At 39.7% G+C, this 20640-nt stretch overlaps 1 protein-coding gene across 1 annotated transcript in view; it reads left to right on the top strand.

Annotated features, from left to right (window-relative positions):
• Positions 1–4190: 4190 nt before the first annotated feature.
• Positions 4191–20640, top strand: part of LOC306658272 (uncharacterized protein) — a 78095-nt gene continuing 61645 nt past the window's right edge. The window contains exons 1-2 of the mRNA XM_079135067.1: positions 4191–4312; positions 14487–14780. Of these exons, the coding sequence (XP_078991193.1) occupies positions 4247–4312; positions 14487–14780 (360 nt within the window). The 5' untranslated portion in view covers positions 4191–4246. The remainder of the gene's footprint in view (positions 4313–14486; positions 14781–20640) is intronic.

Genomic DNA, 20640 nt, shown 5'->3' with positions numbered 1-20640 from the left:
ACCAATCTGCAGTCTCCCCAACAATGTATGACTGTACCTTTTTCTCCACATCCTCACCAACACTTATTATTGCTTGTATTCTTGATGATTACCATTCTGACTACAGTGAGATGAAATCTTAGAGTAGTTTTGATTTGCATTTCTCTAATTGCAAGAGATGATGAACATTTTTTCATATGTTTGTTGATTGTATTTTGTGAAGTGTCTGTTCAGTTCCTTTGCCCATTTATTGATTGGGTTATTTAGTGTTTTTGGATTAACTTTTTTGAGTTCTTTATATGTCTTAGAAATTAGTGCTCTATCTGAGGTGCATGTGGTAAAGATTTTTTTCACATACTGTAGGCTCTCTCTTCAAATTATTGATTGTTTCCTTTGCTGAGGAGAAGCTTTTTAGTTTGAAACTATCACAATTTTTGATTTTTAATTTTACTTCTTTTGCTTTAGGAATCTTGTTAAGGAAGTCAGGTCCTAAGCCAACATGAAAATCTGGGCCTACTTTTTCTTCTATTAGGTGCAGGGTCTCTGTTCTAGGCCTGTCTTTGATCCACTTTGAGTGGAGTTTTGTGCAGGGTGAGAGATACAGGTTTAATTTCCTTTTGTTACATATGGATTTCCAGTTTTCCCAGCACCATTTGTTGAATAGGCTCTCTTTTCTCCAATATATATTTTTGGCACCTTTGTCTAGTATGAGATAACTGTATTTATGTGGTTTGTCTCTGTGTCTTCTATTTTGTACCACTGGTCTACATGTCTATTTTGGTGCCAATACCATGCCATTTTTGTTACTATTGCTCTGTAGTATAGTTTAAAGACTGGTATTGTGATGCCTCCTGCTTCAGTCTTCCTGCTAAGGACTGACTTGGCTATTCTGGGTCTCTTATTTTTCCAATTTCATGATTGATTTTTCTATTTGTATGAAGAATGTCATTGGGATTTTTAACAGGAATTGCATTGAATCTGTATAACACTTTTGGTAGTATGGCCTTTTTTTTTTTTTTTTTTTTTTTTTTTTTTTTGTGGTGCTGGGGATTGAATCCAGGGCCTTGTGCATGCAAGGCAAGCACTCTACCAACTTAGCTATATCCCCAGCCCATAGTATGGCGATTTTGACAATATTAATTCTGCCTATCTAAGAGCATTACTTTGTTTTATTGAGATAAAATTTGTATAACAAAATTAACCCTTGAAAACTGTTTTTAATTGAAAAATTTTAAATGTATGTATTTATGGTATACAACATTTTGAAATATATATATATATATATAGTGAAATGGCTAAATCAAATCATATACTTCTGTAGTGAGAACACTTAAAATCTTAGAAAATTTTAAGTATACGATACATTGTTATTAACTATAGTCACTATGTTGTACCATTAACCATTTTAAAGTGTATGGTTCAGTGCCAATGTGGTCACAATATTGTGCTACCACCACCTCTATCTAGTTCCAAAACATTGCTCCAAAAGAAAAAAAAAAAAAAAAAACTGTACACAGATGCTTCTTATAACCCTTCAGGCCCTGAGAATCACTACCCTGTTTTCTTTTCCAATGGATTTACCTATTTTGGACATTCCATATTAATGCAATCATATAATATGTGGACTTAATGTCCCTAACTTCTCTTACTTAACATAATTTTTTTGAGTTTCACCTGAATTATAGCATATACAAATACTTCATTTTTATGGCTGAATAATATCTCATTCTATTCCTTCTGCCTGAACTGCAACTATCACACCTTTGCTAACCGGGAGAGAGGCAGCCCCAGACAGAAAAATGTCTGTTGGAGAGACCTACTGTGTCTTGTAGAGAGATGAGCCCTGCTGATAGAAACAGAAAATGAAAACAGGACAGAAAATGGATCTATTTTCAATTCCCATCCCAGGGAGAAATATGAACTGATCGCAATAGCCAGTCTGAGTCAGTGCAAAGAACTATTCTGCACCCCTCTGTAATGCTCTCACTCTCCATTCTGGTTGGGAGTGTGGAGCCCATCCCATGTCTTGGGGCCTGGCTGGTGTGTGAGTAGCCAGACTCCAGTTGGTTCTCATTTGCCTTCCCTCTCTCCTCAGCTGCCTCCCCATAGGGAGCCTGACCTTAAAGAGAGGAAAAATAACTGGTCCCTCTAGTCTTAAGTACAGCGCTAGTGGTGTTAGATAGTTAAATACAAGCAAGTTATGCTGACCTAGCTAATTTTTTTTCAAGACCTTGGGATTATATTCTTGTGTTAACTGGAAAGTCTCAAGTAAGTTTTGAACTTTATGAAGAAAGAAATTCCAAATTGAATAAATTATAGTAAAGGGCATGGAGATTTCCCTAGTGCTCTCTTGTATAACTCCTCTTGCAATTTTGCAGAAACTCAAATGATAGAAGAAAAGAGAACCATTTTTCTTTTTTTTTTTTATGTTTGCAGTGCTGGGAATTGGGACGCAAGACTTTTCACATGCTAGAAAGTGCGGTGCTACAAGGCTACATATTCAGTCCTTTTAATTTTTTTTTTTTTTTTTTGTTGTTGTTGTTAGTTTTTGTTGAGACAGGGGTCTTGCTAAATTATCCAGGCAGGCCTTGAATTTGCTATTCTCCTGCCTCAGTCTCCTGAATAGCCAGGATTACAGAAGTGCACCATTGTGCCCAACTGAGATTAATGTTTGATTTTTAAATGCTAAATTTTTTTTTTTTTTTTTTTGTCTTTCTGTTACTTGCATGTTAATTTAGCTAAGAGACTAAAGGAGACTAGTACAGGGTTTTTCAAATGGGACGAAGTATCTAAATTTATCAGTCTTGTGTTCTAGAATTATCTCTTTCTTACTACTTATCTGCATACCAGGTGTTTAAAAGGAAGGGTCTGGAAAAATCTGCCATCAATTCGTATTCTTTGCATCAATACTCTATGCTGACATTTGTAATAAGAGAAGGTTATAGTTAGGAAAAGTCTTTACCCAGTTTTTTTTTTTTTTTTTTTTTTTTTAGTGAAACCCACAATATTTTCCATTCCCCCTTTTAATTACATTTTCTTTGTGGTTTGGGTAAGCAGACCACATTGCTTGCTGCCTAAATTATTTTCCAACTACCAAATTGCTACGTCCTTGACAATGTCCTCAGACTATCTTCTTCAGGTTTTTAGGCATGCTTTTAGGACATTCTTTATTATGATATGTCATTATAGCATCAATGTCTAGTCACCTTTTGTTACAAATATATGTTAATTATTTTTTCCTTCTTCAAGATTACTAAAGCAGTTCTTAGGCATTAAAAGATATTATCAAGCTGGTTTAGTGGTACATGCCTATAATTCCAACTACAGGGTAGGCTGAGGCAGGAAAATTGCAATTTGGACCAGCTTAGGCAACTTAGGGAGACCCTGTCTCAACATAAAAATAAAAATCATTGGGGATAAAGCTCAGTGTTAGAAGTTCCCTGGGTTCAATCACCAGTACTACCAAAAAAAAAAAAAAAAAAAAAAAAAAGTGCTATCAACAGAGCATTCAGGAAAATGTCAGAGAAATCAGTTTCCATAGATTAACCTACTAACTCTACATTTGCCATGATGCCTCATAATATGTTTTCAACAGTTAATAATGTGTCCATTTCTCTACCCTCCTTTGAATTACTTGGTGAAATCAAATGGGTACTTATGAGGTCTAGATATTCAGTAACCCTACTTTATTTTATCTTGAAAAAATTAGCTCCATTTGGAGATATGCAGATGGTATTTGTTATTACTTAGCAAATGTTTCACTGTCCTTGAAAACTGCCCCTCTCCTTTGGTTAAGAGCACAAGATGATAAATACTATGATAATACAGAATGGCTAATGGGTCTGGGAAACCTGAGATCAAAGGTCAAGACTCTCAGGGTTTGAGAGAGAGAGAGAGAGAGAGAGAGAGAGAGAGAGAAGAGAGAGAGAGAGAAAGGAACAGAAGAAAGTAAAAAGGCTTTCTGAATCTAAGATGTTGTGATTTTCCCCAAGTCTTCTTATTTTATGAGAGAAGGTAGACATGAAAGGATTTTCTTAACCTCTTTGATAATTTTTCTCCCCTCTAGTTTCACTTTTGTTTTACATCTTTCACCATGTTTTATAGGTCTGGTTTTGATTTCAAAATTTGAACATGGGCTTAAGACTGTTAATAGTCTTAATTCTCAGTGAGAGCATCTCTTTGCTAAAAGTCTTCTATCTGGTGGCCCAGGAATGTGCAGGAAGATATAAGAAACCACATAGTGAAACTCAAGAATAGAATCTGGGAGATGCAGGCCTGGTGGCAGAAGAGCCTAGGTCTTGGCCCATCAACACTGGAAAGCTGGGTGAAGAAGGTGAGCATCTGGGAGGACACTGTTCACGAACTACCTAATTAAGATGGTAAAACAGCCTATCAAGGTTGCTGGAGTTAATTAGCTTTCCCATTATCTGCTGTTTCATTACTTTCTAAAGTTTCTATGGAAAGTCTCTCAAGAGGTATTTTATGAACGAGTTATAACTATTTTTATAGATTTTAGTGATTTAGACCAGATTCATGACCCACAATCATACTTACCATTGTGAGTGATATAGACTTAATTTTTCCCAGATTTTGTGCTCTGAATATCAATTTTCCCCTCCTTTTGGTAGCCCTTAAAATTGATGTTTGAAGTGTTACTTTAGGTTTCTTTACAACTGACATGAAAATGACAGGAGATTTTGAGGTATGTAAACTAGCATTTGCCCCCTGTGAAGTCCTTAGAAGTAGAAGTCCCCCTTCAGTGTGAAGTGCCATATAGGTGTGGCACAAAATGTCACAGGAGAATGCAAGAGAGGCCCTTTACTAGCGATGGGATGTCCTGAAGGAGTGGCAAAGCTGAGGATGAAAAAAAGAGTTGAACATAGAAGAATGCTAACTTGCATGGGGAAGCTCCTCAGGTCTGTTTCCTCAGGCTTGGTAGCGGACTGTGTAGGTAGAGAAGGTTGTCAGTAAATATTTGTTGCATGATTGAAGACAGGCCTACAAGTGTGCTATCCTTCCAAAGAAACATGCTTGCACTGGACCATGTGGAGACACGGGTACTTGACCCGATGCAAATATTTTAGGCAGCAACACAGTATTGGAAGGAAGTGCTTAAAGGCAGATGGTGCCTTAAGTTGAAACGGGTTTCCTTTTCTGTTTTCAGTACCTGCATTATGTCATCGGTTAGGAATATGGAAAGGAAAAAAAAAAAAAAAAAAAGAGATATATGCTTATGACGAGCCCCTGATCTTCCTTAACAAATGGACTTTGGCCAGTCTCAGCAACTTAGTGAGGCCCTAAGCAACTCAGCAAGTCCCTGTCGGTAAATAAAATACAAAAAAGGACTGGGGATGTGGCTCAGTGTTTAAGCACCCCTGGGTTCAATTCCTGGTACCAAAAAAAAAAAAAAAAAAAAACCCAAACAAACAAACAAACACACTTTGGGTGCTTTTTCAGTCCTACTAAGGATGTGTGGTGCTCTATCGAGGTCACCACAATCCTGGGGAAATGCTACGTGATCACTGGCCCAAAATGAGCCTCAGCTATAGCTACTAGCAGAGAAAAAGCTGCAGAAAAGAGCTTGGCAAAACCAAAAATGAGCATGTACTTGTTATATTCATCAGGTAATATTCTCTGAGGCCTGATGGGATTTTCTCTGAGTCTCTCTGTAAGTGAAATAGCAGGTAGGAATGAATATGTCTGCACGGCTCTACTGAGAAAATGTGTTAACTTACTACTTCCGCCTGGTCAAACTATGTTAGAAGTAGTCTTGCAAATTAGCCATTGTTCTGAAAGCAGCGGTGGTCATGGTGATTTCCCCAGCTTTGACTCTAGTCATTTTTTGCAGAAAGTAGTTTATTTTTCATTGAGTAGGATTCTGGTAGGATTCTTTCCTCTACTGTCATTCACCTCTCACTACTTCCACTGCTTTATCAATATGCACAAAAAGTTTCCAGTAGAGAACTGGCTGCAGTAGCTCTGTCACTGAAAAGAAGTTGATATTGCAAAATTCTTTCTTGTCCTCTGTCTTCTGGAAACTCCAAAGTCAGAAGAGTGACAGGGGTGATGGCAGCCTGGATGCACAGTTGAAGTAGAAGGCAATGAAATTCCTTGTCACATTCCTCCAAATGGAAGAGGAGTAGGCAACCCAGAAATATCAATACTCCCTTGTGCCCTCCCTGGGCAAAAGGGCTTGAAATTGTTTTGAGGTAGGGTGCCACTGCAAAACTTTTGGTGCTCTGGGAAGACACAGTTCCTTCCAGGACTCAGGGCTTGGCAAGGGGAGCTTGATTTTGGTTCCTATGTGCACCCTTGTCCAATAATAGCCTGCATAACTGCATGGTGGCCCAGATCTGAGGTGCCCCTTAAACCATCTGATATTGTTATTGGAAACTGTGGCTGGGGACAGCCGTCTTTAATATGTTCACCCTTGGCACTGCGCCCTTCTTTTTTCCCTATTCCTTCCTTCCCTGTCTACTCTTTTGTGGGGAACCATCCTTATCTAGCAGAATCAGACTTGGTTGAGCCGTGAGACACTGAGGCCCGACTCCCAGGAACTGGCAGCCATGGAGGACTGTCCCAGATTGCTGGGGGTATGTGGCCCTGTGTGGGAGTGTTTCACTGACCAGTTATATGATGGTTTCCCTGAGCAAATGGCTCCCCTAACTCCACCCCGTCCTGTTCATCACAGAAGAAGCCCCTCCCGGTCTGGGTCCCTTTACCTGTGTGATATATATAAAGGAGAGTTGGGCTACTCCATGTTGTTAGAGGCCAGATCTGCTATGGCCCGATCCGTCACACCCCCTCTCATTTAAAAAGAGTATTGGCTCTTATGCGTTTATTGATTGTGTAAGTTTATGGGTAATAGATTGATTTTTAGCCAACATCATCCTCCAGCAGTTAACCCTTTTCTCATCCACGTGGGATTTGGCTGAAAACCCCCTACACTCTCTCTCCTTCTACCTGAAACCCTTGAACTGGACCCCAAAGTCAGTACACTATCCAGTCCTCTCCCTTTAGACTTAAAAGCCTTCCTCCCTCCTAGTCCTTCTTGCCCCACTCCTCCAGGACCCTACAGTGGGGCAGAAATTAACCTAATTAATAAATTGGTGCTAAGTTGCTAATGACTAATAATATATTGATAATGTGTTACTCCTCCAGGTAGAATCAGGATGAATATTTATAAATTGGGCCTCAGTATTTATATTTCAGTAGAGATCTTCAAATAAGATGAACACTGTGAATGTCATATTCTGTGGCATTTGATACAAAGAAATATATATATATTTTTTGGTGCTGGGGATCGAACTCAGGGCCTTGTGCTTGAGAAGTAAGCACTGTACCAGCTGAGCTATCTCCCCAGCCCAATACAAAGATATTTTAAGGCTGAGTTTCCTTGCATTTCTCAGGTGCCTATTTAGGCAGGTACTCCGCTATGGAAAGGGTAAATTCAATTGATAATCAAAAGTAGCATTCAAAAGTATTGGAAAGAAATAATTACAAACATTCCAATTTTATTATTTTTTAAACATCTACTGACTTCCTTCTGATATTTCGTAGAGTCCAATACTTATATTTTCTTTGTTGAACCTTTTCCCCATCTTCGCTTGTGAATTTACTGATCTAAATTTAGTGTAGTTAGGTGCCGTACATTTATTTGTATACTTGTCTAGGAACAACCGCAAAGTCCCCAAGTAAATTAGCTTCCACTATGATTCAGGGTAAATGCTCGTGCCATCTCACCAGGTCCTGGCCTCCCTTTCTTCCTCCTTGACTACCCTTTAACTTTTGATGACCCTCTACTTTCACTCTCTATATTAAAAATATAAAACTCAACTCAAAAAAACACCAAAAAAAAAAAATGCAATCAATAAATGGGCTAAGGAACTGAACAGACACTTTGTAGAAGATATAGAATTAATCATTAAATATATGAAAAAAGTTCAATATCTCTAGCAATTAGAGAAACGCAAGTCAAAACTACTCTGTCATCTCACTCCAGTCAGAATGGCAATGTTCAAGAATACAAGTAACAATAAATGTTGGGGAGGATGTGGGGAAAAAGGTACACTCATACATTGCTGGTGGGACTGCAAATTTCCGTATGGAAAGCAGTATGGAGATTCCTCAGAAAACTTGGAATGAAATCATCATTTGACCCAGTTATCCTACTCCTCAGTCTATTCCCAAAGGACTTAAAATCAGCATACTACAGTGACACAGCCACATCAATGTTTAGAGCAGCTCAACTCACAATAGCTAACTGATGGAACCAACCTAGATGCCCTTCAACAGATGAATGGATAAAGAAAATGTGATATATATATGTATATATATATATATACTACTCAGCCTTAACGAAGAATGAAATTATGGCATTTGCAAGTAAATGAATGGAGCTGGAGACTATCATGCTAAGTGAAATAAGTCAAACCCAAAAAACCAAAGGCTGAATGTTTTCTCTGATGTGTGGATGCTAATTCACAATAAGGGGGAGAGGGGTGGCTAGAGAAGAATAGAATTACTTTATATTAGGTAGAGGGGAGTGAAGGGAGGGGAGGGAGTATGAGGGTCGGAAGAATAGAAGAGTGACATTACCTCATGTACATATATGATTGCATGACTAATGTGATCCTACAATAGGTAAAATCAGAAAAATGAGAAATCGCACTCCATTTATGTATGATTTATCAAAATGTATAAATGCATTCTACTGTCATGTACAACTAATTAAAACAAATAAAAATTTTTAAAAGTAGTAATATGAATGAAAATAAAAAACTGAAAATAGGAATTTGCATCCATTTTAGAAACAAATAAGAATTTATACAGTATATTTGCATACATACGCAAATGCAGCATGTGACCAAAGTAATTTAGAGATGAATAAGGATTTATTGAATTAATGAGAATGGGTCTTTGAAGGCAGAAAGCTAAAATCAGAATGTTTTTAATTTTATTTTTTATCATATGAATGCTTTAGATACATTTACATTTCAATCTGTATTATAACCTTCCAAAAAGGTATTTCTTGATGATGTTTAATTTTCCTATTTTATGTTTGTTGAGTGATGGCTTATCTGCTGGTTGTAACACAACAGCCACAATAAATGATTGAACAGCAAAACAAACAAACAAACAAAAATATATATATGTATATGACTCTTTTGAAATAATCTTAAGTGTATGGATTCAGTTGCACAGTGGTACAGAAAGCTCCTGTATATCCTTCACCCAACTTCCTCTAACATCTTGAATGATAATAATACAATGGTCAAAACTAAGAATTGCCGGGTGAGGTGGCACACACCTGCAATTCCAGCAGCTCCGGAGGCTGAGGCAGGAGGATCTCGTGTTCAAAGCCAGCCTCAGCAAGGGCGAGGCACTAAGCAACTCAGTGAGACCCTGTCTCTAAATAAAATACAAAATAGGGCTGGGATGTGGCTCAGTGGTCAAGTGCCCCTGAGTTCAATCCCTGGTACAAAAAAACAAAACAAATAAAAAAAAAAAAAACAACTAAGAAATTAATGCTGGTATAATATGACTAAATCAAAGACCATCTGAACTGCACCAGTGTTTCCTCTAAAGTGTGTTCCAGCATCAGTCCAGGGGCTCCATTCACAGTGGTTGTCGTGTCTTCTTAGTCTCCCTCTTGGGGAGTGATATTGGCCAAGTTATACTGTTATATTTTGTGCATGCATGTATGAATATGTAACAAACCTCATTATGTACAACTATAATGCGTCAATACAAAATGTGAAAAAGAACTGTCCCTTCTCCTGTCATTAAATTTATTTATTTGTTCAATTACTTATTGAATACATAAAATGTACTTATATCATCAATATTTATTCTAGTCTCTGGATTATAATCCAATATTTATTTGGCTGCTCAGATGGTTCCAGTTTTGGCTACTGGGAGTTCTTTCATCCTCTTACATATGCTTCTATTCCTTTTTTTTTTTGGCAGGGATTGAACTCAGGGACTTTTAACCACTGCCCTTTTTATTTTTATTTGGAGACAGGGTCTCACTAAATTACTGAGGCTGGCTTTGAGTTTGCCATCCTCCTACCTCAGCTTCCTAAATCACTGGGATTACAGGTGTGTGTTACTGCACCCTGCTCTATTCCTTTTTTAACATTTCTACAAGATACTACAGAATGATATTTTTTACTCCTGCCCTGGAATCATTTGCTTCTCCAAAGAGCCCCCATTTCTTTGTTGGAGAATGGTTTAGAACCCAAGGTCTGGGTGCTAGGGTACTCACTACTACAGAGGTGTCATTGCATCAAAGCCTTCTGGGTAGACAAGGCTGGGAAATATATATTTCATATATATATATCAAAAATATATGAAATATATGTATCTCCCATATATGTGTGTATATATATATATATATATATATATATATATATATATATATACATACACACACCCAACTCTATTTATTTCTGCATTATCTACATGGATATGTATTGAAAAAAACCCCATGGAATTCCCATAGAACTTCCAATTCCAATGCCCAAATCTCAAGGTTCATCGTAGCTTTTATCTTGCTATATTCTCAATTTCTTCTTCTGCCAGTGAGAAACTTGGCTCCCCTTACTTACAATGTACAATGTTGTTCAACCCTAGTTTAAACTTACAGTTACTGAATTGCTTGTCTCTGCCCCTCTCCCCTGACTCTGTCCCTTGTAAGCCTCTCCTGGTCACGTTGTCTGCATGTGGTGGCCCAGCATCCCCAAGCCTATATCCTCCCTACCTAACAGCCCTTGAAGAAAGAGTGCTTCTTTTCTCTTTCCCAGGAGTTCCAGAAAAAGTTCTAAGGTGGGTTCTTATCCAATTGACTGGGTTCTATGCTTGTCCCTGATCTATTTATGGTGGCCAGAGGCCTGGAATAACCTGACTGGTTAGACCCCAGGTATGTGCCCATCCTGGAGTCTGAGAGGTGGTGCCTGTCCCACCTAAACTTGGAGAAGAGTATAGTTGAAAGCTGGTTATCTAAAGAAAAGTCCCAGTATCAGGAGAAAGGGAAATACTTCTGTGCAGGGTAGTTACATGTGGTGGCACAGGGGTATAGCAGTGCTAATTGATTGTGGAGCCAGATTGTGGGGCATCTGGGGTGGGGAGCAGGAGAAGTGAAGGCAAAGTTACCTAGATACAGCTACCACAAAGAAGTGAATTAAAAAAGGTATGTACAGTTGATTTGAAGAAGAATACTGCTCTGGGGGCTGGGGAGATAGCTCAGCTGGTAGAGTGCTTGCCTCGTAAGCACGTGGCCCTGAGTTTGATTCCCCAGCACCGCAAACAAAAAAGAGTGCTGCTCTGATTTCCTAAGAATTGTTGCCAGGCTCATTCGCTTGACTTAAATTAAGAGGAAGTAAAAAGATGCTCCATAAGTTGAATGCTTTACATTCAGAAATTCTATGATATGACCTCTGGACTCTTTAGTTCCAACAGGTCACTCTACCCAAGATTTGGGTAGCTGCCACCTTGTGGCCAGGACTGTCCTGTGGGAAGGAGGGGCCAGTTGGGCCTTCCTGAGTTTCTGCCGGCAGATGTCCAAAATAATTTTCTCTTATTATTAATAAAATGACCATAGCTGAAAGTTTCCATATAGTAGAAAAAGTTAGAATTTCATATTTTTTTTTTTCAAGATTTGGAAGCCATAGAACAGGGGCCGGTGCAATGGTACATACTGGTAGTCCCAGTTAATTGAGAGACTGAGGCAGGAATATCCACTGAACCCAGGAGTTTGAGACCAGCCTGGGCAACATAGCAAGACCCTGTCAAACAAAACAAAACAAAACACCCTAGAGGAACATCTTTAAGTAAGATGTATAGGGTGGTTTTTCGTTTCTTTTTGTTGTTGTTGTTGTTTGTTTGTTTGTGGTTCCAGGGATCAATCCCAGGGCCTCACATGTTGTCAAATACTCTACAATTGAGCCACATCTTCAGCCATTGATAGATAGCTTTTTGTTGTTGTTTGTTTTTTGCTACCAGGGATTGAGCTCAGGGGCATTAGACCACTGAGCCACATCCCCAGCCCTGTTTGGTATTTTATTTAGAGACAGGATCTCTTAGCACCTCACTTTTGCTGAGGATGGCTTTGAACCCTCCATCCTCTGAGATTACAGGCATGTCAGGCACGTACCACCGCACCCAGTTATAGTTTTTTTTTTTTTTTTTTTTTTTAAGATGTAGTATTAACAAGTGCTGTTTAGTTTGGGGCTGTGAATTTTTTCTAAATCTTTCATGCCAAAATTCCTTTAGGGGTTTTACTTGCTCTGGACCCCAGTCCTAAAAAGACGCCCAATGTATCCTTTAGTTTGCCACCTGTCCTGAGTTCGAAAGAGTTCCAGGGAAAAACCTGGGTCTCTGTTAGCCTCATTCTGGAAAGGAGTAATATTTTCCTTGGCATGCTGTAGCCTTGCTGCCGGCTCTCACTCCCACCTAATTAATATGTTATTTACATAGAAAGAAATTTCTTTAAACATTACATTTCATTAATCGAACATTCTGCTAAAGATGGTATTTCAGCAAGACTTTGTAACTCCCAGTCTCTTTTAAAAGTCATCTGTATCTTTAAGGAGGGCTGGCCCATTTTCTCTTCTGAGATGTTAGAATGTATCTATAATAGAACACAACAGTTTTTATGCAGCTACCCAGTGGTTTAAACACAATGCAGAAACAACATTGCTAATCTGAACAATCTACATGGATGACAACTCATTGAAATAACTATCAATTAACAACATAATTGTCAGTTATAAATTGCCAACATTAAAATAGGCAATTGTTACTTTTGTGAGGCTTTTGTGCTCCCCACCCCCCTCTTTAAAGGGTGTGGATATAGGACAGGGGCCTGGGTTGAAAAGTTTAAACTAATGACCAAGTTAATTGTTGTTTTAATTACTGGATCATCTTTCTTATGATTTATTCTGAAGCGAAAACAGAGGTGCTAGTCATAAAATTCCACTCCAGGTTTGGCAGGTCAACCTTGTCTCGGTTTTGAAATTCTTATAGCACCAATTGCAATCCCAGGTCTACGTTCTCTTTAATCAGGGCTATTGTAGACAGAGCATAACATTGAGTTCTCTTCTATTTTGTTTGGTCAAGATCATGTCAAAGAAAACCCAGTCTCTTTATGAAGGCATAGTCCACTTTGTAAAGCAACTTAAAAAGACACTGCTGAATTTTGTCAGGATAATGGTCTCAGTGTCTCTTCTTTACACAATTTCAATGCAACTGCCCCCCACCCCGACCCCAGGCCTCTGTAAGTGAGCACAAAGAGCAGAAAGAAAAGAATTAGGATTCCGCGATGAAAAGGCATCTTGAAAATCAAAAATGCCATGACCATCTTTATATTTGCATGTCTCTCACTTGGCAAGGTAGAACCAGCCTCCTGGGGATGCAGGATCACCTTCAGGGGGAATTTCTTAAAACTAGGACTACAGTTGATACTTGGGCACAAAATTTCATGGTGCAAAAATCTGGTACTACAGCCCAAGACCAGGAGCTAGCTAAAATAGGAATTATGATGCAAACACAGACTCTTCTTTTGCATTACCATTGAACTGCAGAGTACCAGGTGTTACTTCTCCATTTGAGGAGAAAGTTTGACTTAGAACTTGCAACAAATAACTACCTCCCTCCTTGGGGGCATTGTAATGCAATGGAAAGTCACTAGACCAAGGGAAAGGTAATAACAGTACTGGGAGTTAGCCTCAGAATGTGGCTTCCTCTCTTTCTTTCTTGGATCCTTAATCATCTTACTTATTTACCCCGGAGGGGTGCTGGGGATTGAACCCAGGACCTTGTACCAATGAGGCAAGCACTCTACCAACTGAGCTATATCCCCAGCCCTAACCTCTTACCTTTCAAATGAGAGTACAGCGCTGGGTGTGGTGGTGCTTGCCTGTAATTCTAGCTACTCAGGAGGTTGAGGGCAGGAGGATTGCAAATTTGAGGCCAGCCTCAGACTCTTAGTCATTATTAAAGAGACATCAAAAAAATACTTTAATTGACCTAAAAATAAGTTAATGAAGTGGTTTTGCTTCTTTGATCTTAGTAAAAGGGAATTTAAATTGAAAAAAATTTAAGTCATCGATTAGTGTTTACATTTTTAATTTACTTTAAATTCGGCGGACTGTATTATTACTGTGCATGATAACGTTCTTAACCATAAACTGCTGAATCCAGCTTTTCTGTGCAACCGGGTCAGTACTGTTTATAATTGAACAAGTTTTGCAAATCAACTGTGGCATGTGCAGGTGGCATTTAATAATAGCATAGCAAATATCTTTTGTCTTCCCTGCATGGTTACATCATTTGACTGTGTGTAGTAGAGTCAGCATTCCAAAGAGCACAAGAACTCTCTATTATCTTAATTTAAACAGTCATATCATACTCAGGAGATACGACTGCTTTTTCTGCTCATTGGTTTAAGGTGGGTGGGTAGGGTGCCAAATGACAATTATCTAATGTTGTGCATATTTTTCTTCAAGTGCTTCCCTGAGCCACATGACTTGCGTGTCGTGTTTACCTTGGAGCGTCTAGACATCTGTGTGCTCCTCCAGTCGTGTGGGCGATGCTCTTCACGATGCTCTTCACCTTGTGGCTCGGCCCTTCAAAGGTTACATTTGCTGCATGGAAGAGCTGTTGGCATTGCCGATAGGGAATGTCTCATTGCAGCCCCTTTCCATGCCATCTGTCTGACCTGGACCCAATCCAAACACCACGGCTTTGCTGGCAGAATGGTCTTCCTGCTACAGAAGTTTTGTAATCTGCTAATTGACAGGGTAAGGAAAATTTATATTTGGGTTACAGCTGAAAAGTTGGATGTTTCTTTGATGGGGCTTTAAATACTGACATATGCTGCACTGGTTTTTGATTCTGGGCATCCGTGTTTGTGCACGGTCACGCGTTCTCCCCTGCGTTCTCTGCCTCATTGAGAATATGGCCTCCTCTGGAGAAGAACGCGGATACGATCTACCAGGGAATGATACTCTTCTTAGTTTACTCATTAAGCAATGATTTTATTATTATTATCTCTTTGTAGGATGAGACAGATGGCAAAGAAGAAGTTAGCTTTATTGAACAAGATGTGGTATCAGGCATGGCAGATCTCACTGAATGGTTATTACCTTTGGTAGTCTAATAGGCACCTTAGCCTTTGTCCAGGGTTTGGTTCTATATTCAGCTCTTAATTTAAGTGCAAAGCCGTTATCAATTCTTTTTTTCCCTCTCTCTCTTCTGCATGTGGGTGGAGGGCACAAGAATCCCAGAGAAGAAAGTTTCATTAAAATCATGCCATTCTAGATGACATTTGTGGTTGGCCTCATCTTGAAATCATGCTTTAAAACTCAGTCTGAGTGATCCCCACTTAAGTGAGTGTGGTCATGCCTACTGATCTGATCCACGTCCCTAAGGCAAGGTCCTCTGTCCAGGAACCACTTGCACAAGTTGCAGGTGGTGCCTGAGCGTGGTGTGATATTGTGCCTCTGGACTCCGCCCGCCCCTCTCTCAGTTGCAGTCCCACAATCTGCACTTGAGCAACAATTGGCAGAAAGAAAGATGAGAATGAAAGAGAATTTCTTCCATCTTCTCTACCTTTGAAAACTTCAAAGTTGTTCTCAATCTGGTTCTGATGATCCATGTCTCAGTGCAAAGCATACATAAAGGTCTAAAATCTGCACACTGATCAGAAATAGTTTTTGGAAAGTCAGATTTAATCCCATGAGCCAAATGATCACTACCAACAGCCATCAGGGAAAACCAAAGTCCACAGCAAATTTTAATTTGGCAAATGCATAAAAGGTTCAAAAGAGCAGAGGTCTCATTTACATTCCTCCCTCTTATATGGGATTTTCTTCTATATTAGTAATTAAAGGGTGCGGGCTGGAGAGTGCAACTGTATCGCATAATAGCCATCGGGAACACACTAACAACTTCCTTGAAGTAACGCACACTAGGGTGTTTATGGTTCAGTGTCACATAGACTCTCTTTGATCTAAATTAGGATTCATTGGCAAACTCACAATAGGCTCCACATGTACCCCTCTCAACCTCTTTCTTTTAATCATGGAAATTAGAGATGGAAAATATCCATTAAGTCACTTAGTCCATTTCCCTGCCAGGGTGAAATTGTTGCCTGTGATATGTGGGTAGTGCTTGGTCCAGCTTAAATGTAAATGTCTCAGGGGACATGCAGGCTCCTGATTTTATAATTTTCTTCTTTCCCTTAAAATTCAGAGGGGGAAGAAATAGAAACCAGAGGTAGAAGTTTCCTCCCTTCCTATGGCTTAGAGGTAATGGCGGTGGGGTGGGTAAACGTGCTCACATGATATCAGCACTCTGGAAACCGCACCTGTCCCTTGGGCAATTCCATTACTCATAAAGTGCACAGATAAATGCAACCACAGTCCCCAACCCGATTCCTCTTCAGCTCAGTGGAACGATCTAGATTCCTGAATTTTCCTGTCTATTTGAGCAAGCAAGCACTCCAGGTTTGGTGAGGACAAGGCCCGGAGGGGAGGAACTGCCTCTTTTAGGTTCCTTGTTGACTAGTTATAAACTGCACAGGTCTCCCAATTGGAGGATGAAGTCACTGATGTAGGGTGAGCTCATGATTGGATTGTTGCCTATCTTATTCTGAGTGGCCCAGTATTTTTAGACTTTGAGCATTTGGCATTGAAAGATAAGAAATGTGTGTCATTGCACAATGAATTCTCTCCCTGACACTTCAGCAACAGAAGACTGTCATTCAGCATCTGCCCCCATCTCCAGCTGTGGAGGTCAGTTCCGTGGGAAAGTTGCAAAACCCAGTGACCATCTCTCTGGTGAGCTCTTTATAACGGAGAATGAGATGAGATTTCAAAAGGGAAATAATGACCCATTATGAGATTTGCATTTTGAGTTTGTTTTAGAAGTTTTCTTTTAGTCTGCTAAAATCACCTGTGAGATGGTTTTAGGAAAATCTGATAAGCAAACCTTTCAAATTCTGATCCGATGTATAGAGTGTGATTATTCACATTATAAGATGCAAGTCTTCCCTCCAAAATTCACTGTGGGTTTCATTAAATAGCTTCCCACAAGCATTTGAAGGAGGATCAGGTTTGCAAAAGCTGATGTACTTATTGAGGAAGATATTTATTGTATAAAGGCTTGCCAGGTTTCCATTAGACAGAAAAAGTTCTTCGTTCAGTATGTCCAAACACGTGGCTAAGATTAACTGTGCATTCACAGAGATATTTTTCAAGGCTTCTGTAATATACAATGTATACGCAATATAAATCTTAATATAAATGCCCCCAGGTGATGAGAGATAATGGATCTTTAAATGGAACCCCCCCCCCCAAAGAGTCAGTTAAAACTTAAAACTTGATGGTCTAGAATTAGAATCTACCAAATGCATTTCTAATATTGGATCCTGTACTTTGCTAGTGAAAATCTCAATTTGCAAAGCAGATGTGGCAGATACTGCTTGCTGATATCCCAATAACCCTTCTCCCTGATTTTTAGTGCCTGTATTTCCTACCCATACCTATGTGGGGTAACAGTACTCTGGCCAACGAGAGGTAGGGGCAGTGGTGTGGAACATTTCTTGGTGTGTCCTTTAGGATACCATCCCTTCCCTTTCCTTCCCCTGTTGGCAGCCTGGAAAAGTTCATGATGGTTATAACTCTGGACGCTGTCTTGGGATCACATCCTGGGAGGGCCTGGAAGGTAACTGCATCCAGGTATTTTCATGGAACTTCTAGAATAAAGAATTTTCTTCTGGCTTTTTTTCTTTTTTTTTCCTCATAAGAATTAAACTTAGTTAAAGTCACTCTTTTGAGAATTTCTGTCACCAAACTTAATCCTAATTTGTTTTTTTTTTTTTTTTTTTTCTTTCTTCCTTTTTTTTTTCTTTTGTGATGGGGAGCTCACTCTGTTGTCCAGGCTGGCCTTGAACTCCTGGACTCAAGCAATTCTCCTGCTTTGGTGTCCCTGTGGCTGGGATGGCAGGAAAATGCTACTATGCCCAGTTTCTGTTACCCATCTTCATCCTCATTTGGTAAATACTTAATGTCTTGTTAAAGACTTACTATTTCAGTTTCTGTTGATAACAAGTGCTAGTTCACATTTATTTCTTTGAATGTGATCTTGAAATGTTTGGAGATGTAGGCACCTGGAAGGACCCCAAGTTTACCAATTCCTAAATATCTGCTGTAACTAAGATAACAAGATGGCCATTGAGCTGGGTGTGGTGGCACACACCTGTAATCTCAGCATCTCTGAAGGCTGAGGCAGGAGGATTGCAAGTTCAAAGCAAGTTCTCAGCAAGTTAGCAAGGCCCTAAGCAACTTAGTGAGAACTTGTCTCAAAATTAAAAAAGGCGGGAGATGTGGCTCAATGGTTAAGCACCCCTGAGCCAATCCCTGGTACCAAAAACCAAAACAAAAACCAAGATGGCCATTGAGAAGAAGAAGGCTCTTTCAGTTTCTTGTATCCATTCTGTTTGCAGCATGTAGGAATGTACACTCTTGTTCCAGAAAGGGAGAATCCAGGCAAAAACTAATGGTTAGTACAAATAAAAATAAAAAGTGTTGGGCACAGTGGTGCACACCTGTAATCCCAGCAATTCAAGAGGCTGAATCAGGAGGATCTTAAATTTGAGGCCAGCCCCAGCAATTTAGCAAGGCCCTGTCTCAAATAAAATAAAAAGAACTAGGGATATAGCTCAGTGGTAAAGCACCCCTGGGCTCAATTCCCAGTCCCACAAGGATGAAAAATTAAAGTAGGGAAAATATGTAAATCAAGACTAGAAAGATGTAAAAATGGACAGAGGTACAGATAGATAAGTTCCAAAGTAGTGTCCACATGTGAAACCAGTTGCATGGGAAGAAAACGAGTATTTATACTAAAACTTCTGTTATGTTTAGTTGAAGTCATTTTTCCTCCTTAAGTGAGAGGCATCGGGATTTAGTAATATTTAGCATATGGACTGTCATGCATTCTACACGGCTGGCCTATGACATTTACAGAAGCCACACGGGCCTGAGGCACATAGGGCAGACCTTCCACACCATGGAGGCCCACAGAGCCACCTAGCCAGTTTGGTTGCTTTCAGTAGTCTGAGGCATCTTGAAGTACATGTGTGTCCAGTTACATGGATTTCTGGTTTGTATCATCCATATTTGAGTGCATCCTCAGGAAGGGAGGGTAGTAGCTGGAAAGCATTCCTGCCAAGAAACTGCCTGTTTAGCATGTCATACTAGTATTATCTTCAGGCAGCTAAGAAAATGGCCAGGGACTGGGGGTGGAGCACCTGGCTGAGCCCTTGCCCAACATGCTCCCGGCCTGGGATCAGTCTCTAGCACACACACACACAAAGTAAATAAATGACATTGCGATCTAGCTGTGTCTGAAAGAAGCTGAAATGATTCTGAAATTATTAGAAGACTTTGAAATATGGATTTTTCTCCCCCTTGAGCTTCCTGACAACTTTAAAAATTGAAAAGGGAGCTAGAGAAAGAGAGATGGACACTCATTCTCAGAAATGAAAAAAAAAAATACTGTTTCCTCAAGGGAAGGAAAACTTTTCTTAGCTTAAAAAAGAGTCAAAAAGAAAGAAGCAGGTTTTTTTTTTTTTTTTTTTTTTTTAATGGGGTCTGTCCTACTTGAGGCAATCTCCTCAACATTTCCCCGTGGTAGAAGGTGAGGGAGTATCATTCGACGGCTTCTCGAAGGATCTTTGAGCATTTAATTGTCATGGGTTGTCATTACTAAAAATGTTGCCTCATAATTTTGATCTTGACAGTGCTAACCTTTCACTTTTAGGTGAATTTTACATCCAAATAGTTGTTTTCATTGTTACCCTTTAACTCTGACAGACCTTAGGTGCTTGGTGTGAAGCTCAGACCAGGGTCCCTCACCTCTTTGCCTGACATGGGTGCTGCCTTTGGATGTCCCCTTTTTCCTGCCCTCTGCTTCCCATAAATCTCTGCAAAACTGTTGCTATAGTGTTGTATGACAAACTATATCAGTCCATATTTTTCTTTATCACTTTTACTCCACAATTTGACTTTTACTTACATCATCAAAGTGGCAAATTCATGATTTGTTTTTGCTGTTTTCTCCTAAGACTCCCGGCTTGTCTCATCCTCTCCCCTTCTTGTGAGCCTCTCTCTCCGGCTTGATGACCTTTACTCTCAAGTTGCTGAAACTTTCTTGTCTAGCAAAGACTTTCTTGCCTAGCAATGACCTGCCCCTATTGGTTATATTTTGAGTGTATTTTTCTCAGCTCAAATGGGAAATTTGAGATAAATGTGTGCAATGTCGTAGGACATTAGGAATCCCCTCCCCCACCTCCACACTCAGGTTCTTCCTGTGTGCCAATCATTTGCTCCTGCTTCCACACAGAGCCCCAGAAAGGACTTCTGGGGAGGGAGAGGGGAGTCGTGGCTTCAGGGATGCAGTTAGATATGCTGTGCTTGTGGCCCATTAGAGACATCTGGGACCTCATTAAGGATGAGTTAAGGAAGATGGGCAGAGGGATCCAAGATGGCGGACAGAGGGAGGCTGCGTTCCTTGTCACTCCGTAACTCTGGTCTTAAGGAAGATGACAAAGAGCTTTTAAAATTCTGAAATCTCTAAAAACCACAAAAATCCTTTATG

This window comes from Sciurus vulgaris (assembly GCF_902686455.1).
Source record: "Sciurus vulgaris genome assembly, chromosome: 3".
NCBI classification, from domain to species: Eukaryota; Metazoa; Chordata; class Mammalia; order Rodentia; family Sciuridae; genus Sciurus; species Sciurus vulgaris.
This window is presented reverse-complemented; position numbering and strand designations above follow the sequence as displayed.